The 14,900-nt window shown below is 38.6% G+C and overlaps 1 protein-coding gene across 9 annotated transcripts in view; it reads right to left on the reverse strand.

The window, feature by feature from the left end:
• The window catches only part of ANKRD44 (ankyrin repeat domain 44), a 342,704-nt gene that overhangs the window by 11,286 nt on the left and 316,518 nt on the right, over positions 1–14,900 (reverse strand). For all 9 annotated transcript variants that reach the window (XM_021076232.1, XM_013984363.2, XM_021076233.1 and 6 more), the window contains 5 exons: positions 14,626–14,713; positions 13,201–13,318; positions 11,530–11,746; positions 8,075–8,162; positions 1,215–1,298 (listed from right to left, as the gene is read on the reverse strand). In XM_021076232.1, the coding sequence (XP_020931891.1) occupies positions 1,215–1,298; positions 8,075–8,162; positions 11,530–11,746; positions 13,201–13,318; positions 14,626–14,713 (595 nt within the window). The remainder of the gene's footprint in view (positions 1–1,214; positions 1,299–8,074; positions 8,163–11,529; positions 11,747–13,200; positions 13,319–14,625; positions 14,714–14,900) is intronic.

The raw sequence follows: 14,900 nt of genomic DNA on the forward strand, positions 1-14,900 counted from the left end.
CATGGTGTCATCTTAGGGACTTAAAATTTATCAGTTTACAGAGACGGTGATTAGGTTCCCTCGAAGGCCATTTGTAGTAGACACTGAAGAGTCATCTACGTGAATGGCACCGCCTAGATTTGGGGGGAGTATGTAATGACTCTGATAATAAAATTAGCATCCTTACTGATCTTTTAATCCTGAGTTCCAGTGACTTCTCTCTCATCTTTGATAAACACACTTTCAAAATTAAGCCTTAAATTTGAAGATAATTGACTATTTAAAAAAAAAAAGCCTATATAATCTAATGTGAATAGTTGATTTCTCTGGGAGGAAAATTTGGCATGCATGATTTATCAAAATTAAACACTATGACCTTTTAATCAAGAAATTCCTCTTAAAGGACTTTATCTTCTATATACACTTGGTCACGTGAATAGACGCATGTGCCAGACTATTCACCACACAACTCTTTAGAATGAAAAAATATTGAAACAACCCAAATATTCCTCAAAGGAGGACAGGCTGACTAAATTTTAGCAAATCCAGTCAATGGGATAATATGCAGCTTTACAAGGAATATATTAACTATATATGCTCTAGTATGGGAAGATCTCCAAGATACACTAAAAACAGAGCATTCCTATTGAATGTTCTCATTTGCATAAAAAGTATAAGCATATATTTTTTACATATTTTTGTAGCTATATAGAAAATAGTTGGGAAAATATAAAAATTTGGGAAGAACAGTTTCAAAGTGGCTTTCTCTGTGGAAGAGGTGGGGGCTTCTGGGCTATAAGGGTATTTTCCTTTAATTATATATCCTTTATTACACTTAATTTTTAAAAACCATGCTTGCATATTACTTTTCCAATGGAAAACATAGATGTGTGTACTCTGTAACCACAAAGCAGAGACTAAGACTCATAAGACAAAAGGGGAGCTCCCATCATGGCTCAGTGGAAACAAATCTGACTAGCATCCATGAGGACACGGGTTCGATCCCTGGCCTTGCTCAGTGGGTTAAGGATCTGGCATTGCTGTGAGCTGTGGTGTAGGTTGCAGATGCAGCTTGGATCTGGCGTTGCTGTGGCTGTAGCATAGGCCAGCAGCTGTAGCTCCAATTGGACCCCTAGCCTGGGAACCTCCATATGCTGTGGGTGTAGCCCTAAAATTAAAAAAAAGCAAAGAAAAAAAAAATAAGACAAAAGGAATGCCATCTTAGGATCACTTACCTGCCTTTGTCATCTCTACAATTGACAATATTGGAATCTATGGCCCCGAGTAGCAATGATGCACAATTCTCGTGATCATTTATTCTAAAATGAAAAGATTTCGAATTTTAAAATCTTGCTTTCTAAAAAATTATATATCCCCTCCGACTCCATCTTCCTCTGCACTGTATTTTTAAAAACCTGACACTTAAAAAAATCCGATGTGAATATCTGTAGTATAGGTTTAATTTATGATTAAAGAAGACAATTTAAGTCATAAAAATAAACTTTAACACTTCATGAAGTAGCCACTCTCCGCTCTCAAGAGTTCTGAGAACTGCTTGCTTCGTGAAGTGTTAAATAAACTGTGTATCACCTAGGCTATATGAGAAAAAAGGAAAGAATAAAAAACCCTTTCTATGACCTAACTTGTCTTCTTTAATCTTCTCAACAATTTTGCAATGAGGATGGGATTCAAAGTGGACTACTAATTGCTTGCAGGATAAGATGCACAGGCAAGGGGCATCCCTTTGAGTTCACTGTTCTCTCATCATTACCAAGGGCCATGGGTAAATCACTCTTGGATCTGAGCTCCACTCCCTTGTGTGAAGCTCTCTAATCCTGGCAAACTTTATCCAAAAATTTGTAAAGGAAGGTGCTTATTAAAGTTCCCAGAAAGGTTACGGAACAATTACATTGGGAGTTCAGAGCAGGTGGCAGCTGCCAAAGGACCAAAACACACATGAAGGTAAGTCCACAGCATAAACTATTGGAGGACACAGGGAGTAAATGAAGACAAGAGATTCACAGTGTTCTGGGCAATGGCACGTCAAAATCTAGATGGGTACAAGTTGGACCATTAAAAACGATTAGGGCATCTGCCACTATACAGAAATAAATCTTGTGAAAAGAGCAACAGATCTATTGTTAATGAGAATCTTAGAAGGCAAAGCCACAAAATTGGTGGGCATGGATCCAGCACTGAAAAGCTGTTAGAGTGCTCACCCCTAAATCTAAGACTCCTGTGCTAGGCTAAGTTGGGCATGGAGTGATTTAGATTGATGCTAGGTCACCCAACAACCTCAAGAAAATTTCTTTGCAATGAAGTACGTTGTAAAAGACCACAAAATCCCCAACTCGGCAGCGTATCTCTTAGGTATTAAATTGGTTCCAAGAAACTCAGGGTTAGCTAAAAAAATCAAATTCTTGGGGTTCAAAAAATTGAGCATTCTACCTTCTGGGACACCTTTTCTAAGAACTATGGTCCTGCGCACTAAAAATATAAATAGAAATGGCAAAATCTTACAAAGACAACCCAGAATTACAATGGCCATTATGGAGAATGCCCCAATTAGACAAAATCATTCACTCAAGAAGTACACTTGAAAGCAAGGGTTCCCAGATCAACAAACAGAATGGAATACCTATTTTAACTGGTACACAGAAGCCCCACAAAGGCTTCAAGATTCCAGAATAGCTTTACTGAAAGATTCATTGCAAAAAGCTAATAAAAAAGTAAAGATATAGATGTATCTAAACCAATAAGATGGATGTGAATCCTATGTCTCCCCTCTATCCTTCTTAACCGGAGTATTCATGGTCTACTAACCTCTATTCTGAAGGGGCTACAAGATCATAAACAAAAGGCTTGTCAAAGTTAGTGGCCTTACAGCTACAATAGTTCCAAGGTCCAAATATAAAATAATACCTGGGCCTCCCCTGTTGCAGTCATCAAAACACTGTCCCAGAAATTTGTAAACGTAATTCACAACTACATTTTGCAATTTACACCGTAAGTTGTAATTTACAATTACAATTTGTAAAATTGTAAATGTCTCATTTACAATCAAGAAGGACATCGGAAAAAAGATCATCTTAGAAAGTTTTATGCAAATCCTTGGTTTCATTAAAACATGAATGTCTTCAGATTTATCAGTATTAAATATAAGGCGGACATACATATTTTTATTCTACTTAGTTATACTAAAAGTTAAATAATCTCATGTAATCTCTTACAGAATTTATCATCAAGAAAAATAACAACGGTTAGCTGTTTAATGTCTCATGAAATTTTCACAACTAATCTAAACATAATTGCTAAGAACTCAAACAGACGTAAGAAAAATGTTTAGAAATGAACTTTTCAACAAGCATGTGTTATGGGATAACTACTTTAAACTAGTTTCTAAAATGTTTTTGGTAGCTTGAAACCTTAAAGCCACACTGAGATAAGTTAAATATTGAATACTCATTGAATATCTAGATCATTTCCAAATAAGAGAGTTAATTACTCAACATAGGTTTATCTGCTTTTGGCTTCCTTTCACAGAGGAGCTAAAGATATTTAATTCTAGTAGTAAACACGTTCCATGCCATATTAAAAAAATTTACTATGAGGAAGAACATACTTCTAAAAATCATGAAATGTATGTATAAATTTGCCAATCTGCAGAGTGCTAGTTGCTTATTTCTTAGTTTTAAGATTTAGAATTTAGGATCTAAGGGTTAATAATTTTTCTTTTTTGCCACACCTGGAGCATGCAGAAGTTCCTGGGCCAGGGATCAAAGTCAAGCCATACTAGTAACCTGAGCCACAGCAGTGACAATGCTGAATCCCCAGCCCCTAGGCCACCAGGTTACTCCCACGGGTTAATCATTTTAGTCAATTAAAACTAAAGGAGTTCCCATTGTGGCTCAGGAGTAACAAACCCGACTAGTACCCATGAGGATGAGGGCTTAGTCTCTGGCCTTGTTCAGTGGGTTAAGGACCCTGAATTGCAGTGAGCTATGGTGGAGGTTGCAGATGAGGCTGGGATCTGGCGTTGCTGTGCCTGTGGTGTATGCTGGCAGCTGCAGCTCCAATTTGACACCTCGCCTGGGAATCTCCACATGCCTCGGGTGAGGCCTGAAAAACAAATGAAACAAAACAAACAAAAAACCCAAAAAACAACTTGAAAATAATAATGGTGAAAGAAAACAATCATGTATAAAAAGTAAGTAAGAAAAGTAGAATAATTTTTTGGATAAAAAAATGTATGAAAAGTATTTTTATTGTTGTTTTTCATTTTATTTTGTTTTGGTAAGGGAAAAGAGAAAGTAATTTTTTCCTAAAGTAAAATGACTAGTTATTCCACAATTGGAAAGAAGGGGAAAAATAAGATAAAATCCAATTAGACATAAGAAAATTGTACAAGATTTGTGGAAAGGGATTCCTGGAAAAGGAATTTTAGGTGTAGTTGAGTTGGCTAAGATTGAAATGAAGTTTTTTGCTTTTTTTTTTGAAATGAGTTTTTTTTGAAGTTTTAATATCAAAAGTATACCAGAGCAAAATTAGTTTTCTCTTTGCTAAAAGGACAAAATTTTTAAAAACAGATTGTTGGTCTTCTTTTAATAAGAAATTGTAAACAAAGGTTTCTCTTTACCTCTTAAAAAATCTGGTTAGAAAGCAAAGATTTTGTGTTTTACCAAAATAATTTATGGTACTTCACATTGTCTTTATCAGGTTTTTGATTACTTAAAAAAAACCTTATCTTCCCAATATTAAAAGAACTGAAGTTTGTGTTTGTTTTTGTTTTTATTGCTATGTAACATTCTGTATTCATGTCCAAGTCTTTACTTGTCATTTTGGTTACATGGATAACTAAGTATTGTTTCACAGTGACCTATGATCCCATTTGACCAAACATTTTAAAAGCTTTTGATATTTTGACAAAGTTTTCAAAAATCAAATTCTCAATAAAGTCTTGAACTGATTTTGGGATTTTTTTTTTCCCCCACAGAACCAAAAGATTTGTTCTCTTCCCTTGTAAAAAGAGAAATGTTAAACTATTATGCTTCTTTGACATGTGACATTATATAAGAAGCACTGTCAAATAAGAAGTGATGTTTAACCTTCTTGGGTTGTATTTGCATAGGCGTGTTTTTTAGATGTGTTCCAGAAACTGTATAAAATCCCTAAAAACCTGATATGTCCTGAAATAATCTTATCAGTCAGAATTCCAGTTATTCAGATTCCAGCTAAATGCTATGTGTCATGGAGATAACCAAATTTTCTTGCCAATTCCACTACAATGAACTCTCGGATCTTTAACATGGGCATTTTTAAGTCTTTTGTCATTTGTAGACAGTTAGTTTTACTCTGACGCTTTTGCACAAGTAAGATTCATAGAAAAGACCCTACCAAGTACCCTTGACCACTGGCACTTCTGCCAAATTACAAGGTGTTGAACTTTGAGTGCATATTTTACAACTAAAGAAGGATCCACCTAACATCTAGTCCTGTGTAAATGCCAGAGACCTCAAAATCAAATTGACAACAAGTAGCTAACATAGACTACTTCTTCCCAGGATGCTGGATCGAGAATATTTTGTTCTATTCCTCTTTCCCTCTATGCCCACCTTTTCCCTAATTCTTACACCATAGAGGTCTTTTCGATTTTTTTTAAACTACTGTTTGCCTTCCCCTTGCCTGGAAAGATTATGTTATTGTTCACACATGTTAGGTCAGCCAACCTCCAACCTGTTGGATTTACTACAGTGTTGATGATCCTGTAGTTTTGCCTGTCAGAAACCTCCCCATGATGGCTAATGCCTCCGGAACAAAGTTACTGAATAAACATACATTTCTGGGGACATGGAAACAGAGTCATAAGAAAAGAAATACATAAACAGATCAACTGGCTTAAGGAAGTATGGTCTTCTTGGGAATCATCTCTTGACTTAATTGATTCTAGTTAGTTTAGTTCATCAGGACCCTGGCTCAGGATTGCCCTGCAAACCTGAGGAATACTTTTACTATTATTAATAGCAATTATCTCCCTGGTCTGCTGCTTTCTCGCAAGGGTTTTAGGTGAGTGTACACAGCCATCAGCCAGCCAACAAATGGTCTTCCTCTAACTGGAATGATGTATCTGATATCATTTCCTATGAAATATGTACCGAAACACAAAGAGGCAATGGTCACTGAGAATAATTTACAACATCATCTTTGCTCAAACCTCTTGCTCAGCCAGAGGTTGATCAAAAGTGGGGGGTTGTCTGGGAATTCCCGTCGTGGCTCAGCAGTTAACAAACTCGATTAGTACTCATGAGGCTGCAGGTTCAATCCCTGGCCTTGCTCAGTGGGTTAAAGATCCAGCATTGCCATGAGCTGTGGTGTAGGTCACAGACTTAGCTCAGATCCTGTGTTGGTATAGCTGTGGTATAGGCTGGCAGCTGCAGTTGTGATTTGACGCCTAGCCTGTGAAGCTCCATAATGCTGTGGGTGTGGCCCCGAAAAGACAAAAAAAAAAAAAAAAAAAAAGTGGGAGGTTGTCAAATTGATCTCCCATTAACCTTTCATCAGCAGATCAGGTACTGTCAATTCTGGGAAACCACATTGGCAAAACAAAACTTTTAGTTGTCATGTTCTTACTAATGTTCCATCTGCCTAGAGATCAGACCATCAAGGTAACCAGTCCCTGAACGCCAAGCGACATGGGTGATCGCCTCATTCCTACGATACCTCAAATAAGCCAGAGATATAACACTGGATAATCAGATTTTTTTTTTATTCCTGCTCCTTCCTATTCCCTATTTTAAATCCTGCAAAAGCGTCTGGCCTCCTGCCACACTTTGCAACTCCCTGAACTTTGAGAGTGAAGACCACCTGCTTCATAAAGTGTAAAAACAAGTTTGTTTGTACCACTTTACTTTTCCTTAATCATTTCAATAGTTTTAACGGCTCATACTGTCACCCTAGCATTTCTTCAGAACCCCTACTTCCAGGAAGGAGTTCACTGCACACCACTTTACACAAGGCATCGTGGCAGGTGTTTGGGGATACCAACGTGAAAAAGACATGTTGCTTCAGATTTAAAAATCACTCCTACTCATAATCTCTGAGCTCTTCTTTATTGATCCACTTTACACCTCCCACATCTTTCCAAATGACCCAGCTTCATGTGAAGCTTCATGTGAAGCCCAGAGATGAGGCAAAGACAAAGCACTCCCAAGTTGAGGGTCCACAGGCTGCCCATCATTGCCCAGGTGAACACAGACCCCGGTGACCTTGTTCCCCCAAGCTGACCAGAAATCTGCCTTAAAGTCACTATATTCTCTGCATAATGGTTTGCACTATGAGACAGGAGCAAAAATCACATTTATTAGAAAAGAACTCACAACCTTTGAAGAACGGAGAATTAGCATATATATGAAAAGAGTTTCTGATATAAAATGCCTTTCTGGAGTTCCCATCGTGGCTTAGCAGTTAGCGAACCTGACTAGCATCCATGAGGATGCAGGTTCGAGCCCTGGCCTTGCTCAATGGGTTAAGGATCTGGCGTTGCCATGAGCTGTGGTGTAGGTTGCAGATGTAGCTTGGATCCTACATTGCTGTGGCTGGGGCGTAGGCCTGTGGCTTCAGCTCTGATTTGACCCCTAGCCTGAGAACCTCCATATTCCACAGGTACTGCCCTAAAAAAAAAAAAAAAAAAAAAAAAAAAGACAAAAACAAATAAATAAAATAAAATGCCTTTCTAATCATCCCCATGCATAACGTTGTTCACCCCAACTGATTTTTAGAATTTGGCAGACAAACATGAGGAACATCTGAAGAGCTCTTCTCATGGCATGTCCTGTGTTTCTCAGGCCACCCCTTCATGCACTTTTTCAGGGTAGAATGGAAGCCACCCTGAACCACAGTACTCCACAGAGTGCTCCTGGAAAAGCATGAACATTAGGGACCATCCTTTGCTATCAGACCTATTTGCTTTTAACAGCAAAATGGAATATATCGGTCTTATCTGTAATCTAAAAGCTTTTTCCTTCCCCTAAAGGCAATTTCTCTATGTGCAGTTAAAAGAAGTCAAGGAACATGATTAATTTGCAGCATTTGTACTTACATTGCACAGTGCAGTGGAGTGAAGGGATTACCGATAAATTTTCGAAAACATTTTTGCTCCAAAAGTACCTCTATACAGTTTTCATTACCTGCAAGGAATTAGAAGAATTTAGAGAGCGTCCAAGAAAGAAACTTTGTTTGATACAATCTATTTTTGCATTAAATATTGAATTCTGGCCTATGAATTTCCCTGAATTGGCTGAATGTTCATTCTTCATGGAATAAAATGCACAAAATGCCAACATGTTATTAACTATGCTCACAGGTGTTCTGAGACCTAATGAATAAATAAAACAGTGAAGGCCATATGGTCTGGCGGAGAGAAAGAAATAGAGACCTCATTTGTAAGCAAAATAGATTCTATATTACTCTCAGATCTTAATAGGTAGATGCTTAACAGAGGTGTGTCTCAGTTTGCCCATATTTACAATGGAAAATTTCCCTTTCACCCAAATGAACTGGTTCACTTACAATTATGCACCCTAGGGAAAGGAGTAAGATGTGATTGTTAGAAAATAATATTTAAAATAATGCAGGTGAAAGGGCTTTGACTGTAAAACACTATAGAGTGTTTAAAATGACACTATGAACAATTCCTGACAAATAGTACGCACACAATGAGCATTTTTTTTTAAATAAGTAGACGAATGAATGTGACTATTTTCAAAACAATGGCAGGGGTAGTTTTCAAATCAACTGAATTTAAGTTAAGTAAGGCCCCAGCTCTATCAGCCTACTTGTTATGATCTCTGAGTCTTGGTTTCCTAAATACATACAAAAAAAAAAAAAAATCAGAGTAGGAATACCAGCCTTGGTGATGTCAAGGATGATGGGAGTTTTACTTGATAAAGGACCTAACTTAGGTTTGTGATATGAGGCACAATTGTTAAGGTAAAAAGGTAAAGCTACTAGGGATTTTGGAATACAGATTGTTACCCTGCAAACACTTCTTGGCTAAATTCAGTGCTAAATTAGAGTTTTCTTCTGATCCACCTCAGAATGATATAGATTGGACAATTTTAGGTATTAAACTAAAATCAAACATTTCTTATACCTATAAAGAGAAAAGGTAAAACTGCTTTTAGGGGGGATTAGGAAGCATATGAAATAATGACTATAAACATCCTCAAACTTTATGTAAGTTACACTGTTTAGGTTTCCAGCTATATCCAACCCTCCCTCAAATGGCCCCAGACACTTCAGCCCCTCTATTACTATGAAGTCCCCCAAAGGACGTAGCTTAGGGCAGCACCTACACATTCCACTTCTTGGAGACGGTAGGAATCCCAATCTAAAGGTCTATGTAGGTAGGACTAGGCGACCTTGACCACCTTTCAGTATTTCAAAGTGTCCAGTGAAGGGGCTTCAAGGAGCGGAGCTTGATCCTCAGACCTAGAAGTCTGTACTGGATAGGTCACCTGTTTAGGAGAGGACTGTTCCTCCTCCCCTGCTTGTACCTGGAGAGGCCTAAGGACAGGGAGATCTGCCATCTCTACCCCCCCAGCTCCAGGGGAGAAAATGTGGTCCATGGCATGTGTGCCACCTGCATTATAATTGACTCTCTTACTGCATCTGCCCCTTTCTGTAGTTTTTCCCCTTGCCAGAAAGATCTCACAGCTTAACTCAGATGGGGGTTAGGGAGCCCACATCCATTAGAAAGTAAATTTTTTAAAAATCACAATCCTCCAATGGCAGGAAGGGAGTAAAACCAAGTTAAAAAGCAAAAAAAAAAAAAAAAAAAAAAAAAACTTATTAAAGTCAGAGCCAATGGAAAAAAAAGGAGGACTGTAATAAAAACATAATGAAAGGTCTTGAACTGATATAGTTAGAGCCCCATAAAACATTTCTGGACACAAAAATTGTAGCATCTGAGTTAACATTTTAATAGAAGAATTGAAAATGGGAAAATAAAACAAAAGAGGCAAAGGAAGAAATAGATGGAAAAATGCCCACGTAAGCTTAGAGGTGGGAGAACTTCTGAAGATAGACTGGTAACCTAGACACCATGAAAGAAAAATCAGACAGATTCAACCACACACAAGTTCAAGATCTCTGCACGGAAAAAGATATCATTAATAGGAGCAAAGACAAATGGCAGACTGAGAGAAAACATTTGCAACACACAAAACACACAGAGGATTCATACCGCTAAGATGCAGTGCTCCTACAAATGCATGAGAAAAGATAGAGAATTCAAAAGGGAAAAAAACGAGCAATAGATGAAAAAGGTAATTTCCAGAAGAGGAAACAGAAATACATACATCAATACACTATTAGACAAGGAAACACAAATTAAAATAATGAGATACCCCTTTTTTGCCCTTCAAACTGACAAAAATTAAAAAGACGCTGGCATCTTGGGCTGGCAAAAGCTTGGGAAATAGTAGGTTTCATATTCAAAATAAACTATGATTGATATGCTAAAGGAATATGGTAAAATTTATTAAAATTAAAAATATACATGCCCTCATCATAATTTTGCTCCTGGAAACTTATCTGACAATTTAAGATACCATACCATGAACACACACATGCATACACACACTGCAGCACTGTTTGTAACAGGAAAAAATCTGAAGACAATATGAATGCTCATCAACAGGGATCTGGTTGAATGAATAATAAATTCTGGTACACACACGCACATTCATACATGTCTATATCTATTAATCAATTTGCTACAAAAGTACAACTATTAAAAAGATTGTTTCTCAATGCATATTAATTCGTAAGGATATCTTAATAGGATGTTAAGTATACAATAACAAAAATGTTATAGAATAATATTTGTTATATGATTTCAGTTTTAAAAAGTAGGTGCACATACATTTGTATTTATTTACATTCTCCAAGAAAATTATGGAAGATACACACCAAATTACATCAGCAAGTGAGTTTGGAAACGAAGACTTGATTTTACTTTAGACGCTTCAGTATTTTTGAAATTAGTGTGTATTTTCTTTTCTACCCAAATAAGTGAAACACAATTTTTTAACCCTTCTTAATAGCAAGTGTAACTAAATAAATAGAGAATAAGAGACCTAAAAAAGAATACCTGAAAGATAAATCATGCATCTACCATGGTAGTCAATTGTGACAGATTTTTATACCATATATATTTTTTTTGGTTTCAGCTGTGTTATTTTAATTCCTTGCAGGATCCCTAGTTATCTCATAGAGATAAGAAATGTTGATTAAAGCTGGTTATTTCAGTTCATCGCAAGTTCTGATTAGGAGTTACATGTTACCAATTAACAAAAAAGGGGAAAGCAAATTTTCACTCCATGAAGGCATCATGGTAGCCACGGAGGGGGAAAAAAAAAAAGAGTATCTTGAATGTAGAATGATTTGAAACCATGCTTTTCAGCAAAATGTTATGTTCTCACCCCCTCTGAGATCACAGTGGCTGCTGGGGTAGGAAGTCTGCTGCAATCAGCCAGGTGACAATTAACTTACCATTGTAACAAGCCCAGTGCAGCGGCGTGTAGCCTTGGTTATCTTTGAAAGAGCAGTCCTCCTCAGAAAGTGCCATCTGGAGCAACTCGCTCAGCCACGTGGCGTGGCCACGAGCAGCCGCATAGTGTAAGGGTGTCCGCCCTCTGGAATCTTTACACAGGATCGACACTTCTTGTTCCAGCAGCATTTGCACACATTCCTCGTGTCCCGTCATAATCTGATGCATCACAATCAGAAACACAACACAAATCTCAGAAGACTCAGGAAGCAAAGAAGTTGCCTAAGTGAGGCTGGACTCAGAGGTAGTGGACATACTCAGCCTGAGTCTTAAGGGAAATAGACTCTACTTCAGAGGAGAGAGGAAAGACAACCTGGCAAGGTTCGTAACAGGAAGATCTGTATGAATATCAGCATTTTAGAAACATCTCCCGACTCTCCAAACACAACCAGGAAAGTATCGTGATATAATGAAAAGCATCAGCTTTAAAATTACAGAGATGTGAGTAAATTCTGGCTCCCTCTTATAAAACTTGGACAAAGTCAGTTTGCCTCTCTGGGCCTCACTTTATCCACCTATAAGTGGGAATAGTAATAATGACCTCACAGGCTATAGTGAGGACCAATGAAATATGTCAAGGCTCCCAGTCTGCTGCATGGCCCACAGGAAGTACCAAGAAATAAGACCCGTGATTATGACATTAACCACTCAGAGTTCCTCTTCTTTTCATGGATCACAGTGGCCAGCACCATCTTGAAATAGCAATTTTCTGATTTCTGCTTTGGTTTCACTTAGATTTTTTGACATGCTTTAAAAAACAGTTCAGCATTAAAAATAGCATGGCTCCTCAAAACTAGGTGATCATTGGAATAATTTATACCTACACACAATGAAGGATTAAAAATGATAGGGCAGAAAAACATTTAGTGATATGGAAAAAGGTGAGAAGAAAAGCAAGTTCTGGAGTTCCCAATGTAGCTCAGAGGTCAGCGAACCTGATTAGCATCCATGAGGACGCAGGTTCATTCCCTGGCCTTGCTCAGTGGACTAAGGATCTGGCTTTGCCATGAGCTGTGGTGTAGACTGCAGACGCGGCTTGGATCCCGCATTGCTGTGGCTGTGGCATAGGCCCGGGGCTACAGCTCTGATTTGACCCCTAGCCTGGGAACCTCTAAATGCCATAGGTGTGCCCCTAAAAAGACAACAACAACAACAAAAGAAGCAAGTTCTAATACATACAGCATCTTCAGCATTCTCTTTTTAAAATTTAAAACAAATCTATACAGAGAGCAAAAGATTGGTGAGATATACACTGAAGAGTCGTTCTCACCAGGAGAGGGGATTACTAGTGATGGTGATTTTCTTCGGGCTTTAAAAAAATACATTGCAAATCTCTTATGATGGGCATGTAATCAGAAGGCAGAACCCATTCTGCCGACAGCAGGTGTTCATGTACCTGTTATCACAAGCAAACGTGACATTTCAAGAGCAGGAACTGAGTACCTGCCATTTCTTTATCTTTGCAAAAGATTTTGTAATTTCTTTTTGGCTGACTGAAGTTAATGAGTTGTCTTGGGAAACAATCCTCTTACTAAAAATGCATCTGGGGAAGAAAAGGAAGAAATAAGCTCACTAGAAACGGCTTGACTAAAGCCAAGGAAGAATGTACATACCCCTCTGTGTAAAGCTGTGCAGCCCATGATGTCAACAGCATCTACATTTGCTTCCTTTTCAAGTAACAACGAAACAGCATCAATGTGTCCATATGCTACTGCAAGCATCAGCGGGGTTCTAGCGAAAGAGAGACATTAGGCTTTTAAAAAGAAGATTAAAAAAAATTCATCACTTCCAGACCCTCTGTCTCTTTCTTTCTCAGTATCTCTCCTCTCCTGACAATTGCTGAGTATTTTCTGAGTGCCCCAGTGGCTATCTGCGACTTGGAACAAGCTATCTGCCTCTGATCTCTAATGGTCGGGTGGAATGGTGTCAGGAGAACGATCAACACGGGTGGGGGTGGAAGGAGGTTTCTCCTCAAAATGTTCATTTGCACCCCATCATTTCTAAAACTATGTGGCCTTGCGTAGGAGTCTGTGTATGTAGAACATGCTCTTGCTTCTACCAGAACAGCTCTACTTTCATAGTTTTCTATGTCAGACTTCGGCTCAAGATTTCATGTGAACAAAGCCTCCAAGAAAAGTTGGACTAGTCCAGGGGAAAGAGCCCAGTGCTGGGATCCAGGAGGGGAGCCTCCAGTTCTGGCTTCAACACAAACTCATCTATCTGGGGTGAGTCACTAGGGCTTTATTGCTCTGCATTTCCTATTCGTGAGAAGAGTGGATCAGAGAATGGGACTAACAGATGGAAAATACTTGGGAAAAACAAACAAACTGAGGAGGGATAAAAATATGAAGGATGCTTATGGTGGTGAGAACTTCTTGAGGTCTATCCTATTCCATTATTATTTTTAAAAATGAGACTGCAGGGAGTTCTTGGGGTGCAGCGGAAACAATCCGACTAGGAACCATGAGGTTGCAGGTTCGATCCCCCGCCTCCCTCACTGGGTTAAGGATCCAGCATTGCCGTGAGCTGTGGTGAAGGTTACAGACACAGCTGGGATCTGGTGTTGCTGTGGCTGTGGGGTAGGCCAGCAGCTGTAGCTCTGATGCGATCCCCCAGCCTGGGAACCTCCATATGCCTCAGGTGAAGCCCTAAAAAGCAAGCAAAAAAAAAAAAAAAAAGAGAGAGAGAGAGAGACCAGCAGTTTCAAAAGAGGGTAAAAATGGATAGAAAGGAGGAAAAATAATAATAATAATAAAATTTAAAAAAAAAAGAAAGGAGGAACAAAGGAGGGACTATAAAAAGGCAAGAGCACATAGCTACAGACATAAAAAGTTGGCTCTTTTTCATCAAGATACACACACACACACACACACACACATTTTTCTTAGATATTTACTCTAGCAAAAAGCCACCTCATTTTTCTAGGACCCTCATCCATGCATTGAACTCCAACACATACCGCCAGCTAGAATTCAGCGCTCAGCCTTCCTAGCTGTTTAACAGATTGAAATGTCAGCCTCAAGCAGGAGAACACTTACTGTCCTTTGGCGTCTTTCACATCAACCACTTCCGGGTTGTCTGCAATTTCTAGTAACAGCCGCAAACACAGTGTGTGACCATTAATTACTGAAAAAGAAAATAATGGGCATTGCTTTAGCAGACCACACCTAACTGTCCAAAGCGAAATTTACTGGACTTCAAATTGGTGGTTTCCAGCTGTTGCTGACGGACGTCCCAGGTTCCCAGGTCGTGCCAGCAATGCCTGGGTTCCCTGCCCCACTGTCTCCTTTCTTCCAACCGGGGCTTTGGTCCT

The sequence above is a fragment of the Sus scrofa genome, chromosome 15, assembly GCF_000003025.6.
Source record: "Sus scrofa isolate TJ Tabasco breed Duroc chromosome 15, Sscrofa11.1, whole genome shotgun sequence".
NCBI classification, from domain to species: Eukaryota; Metazoa; Chordata; class Mammalia; order Artiodactyla; family Suidae; genus Sus; species Sus scrofa.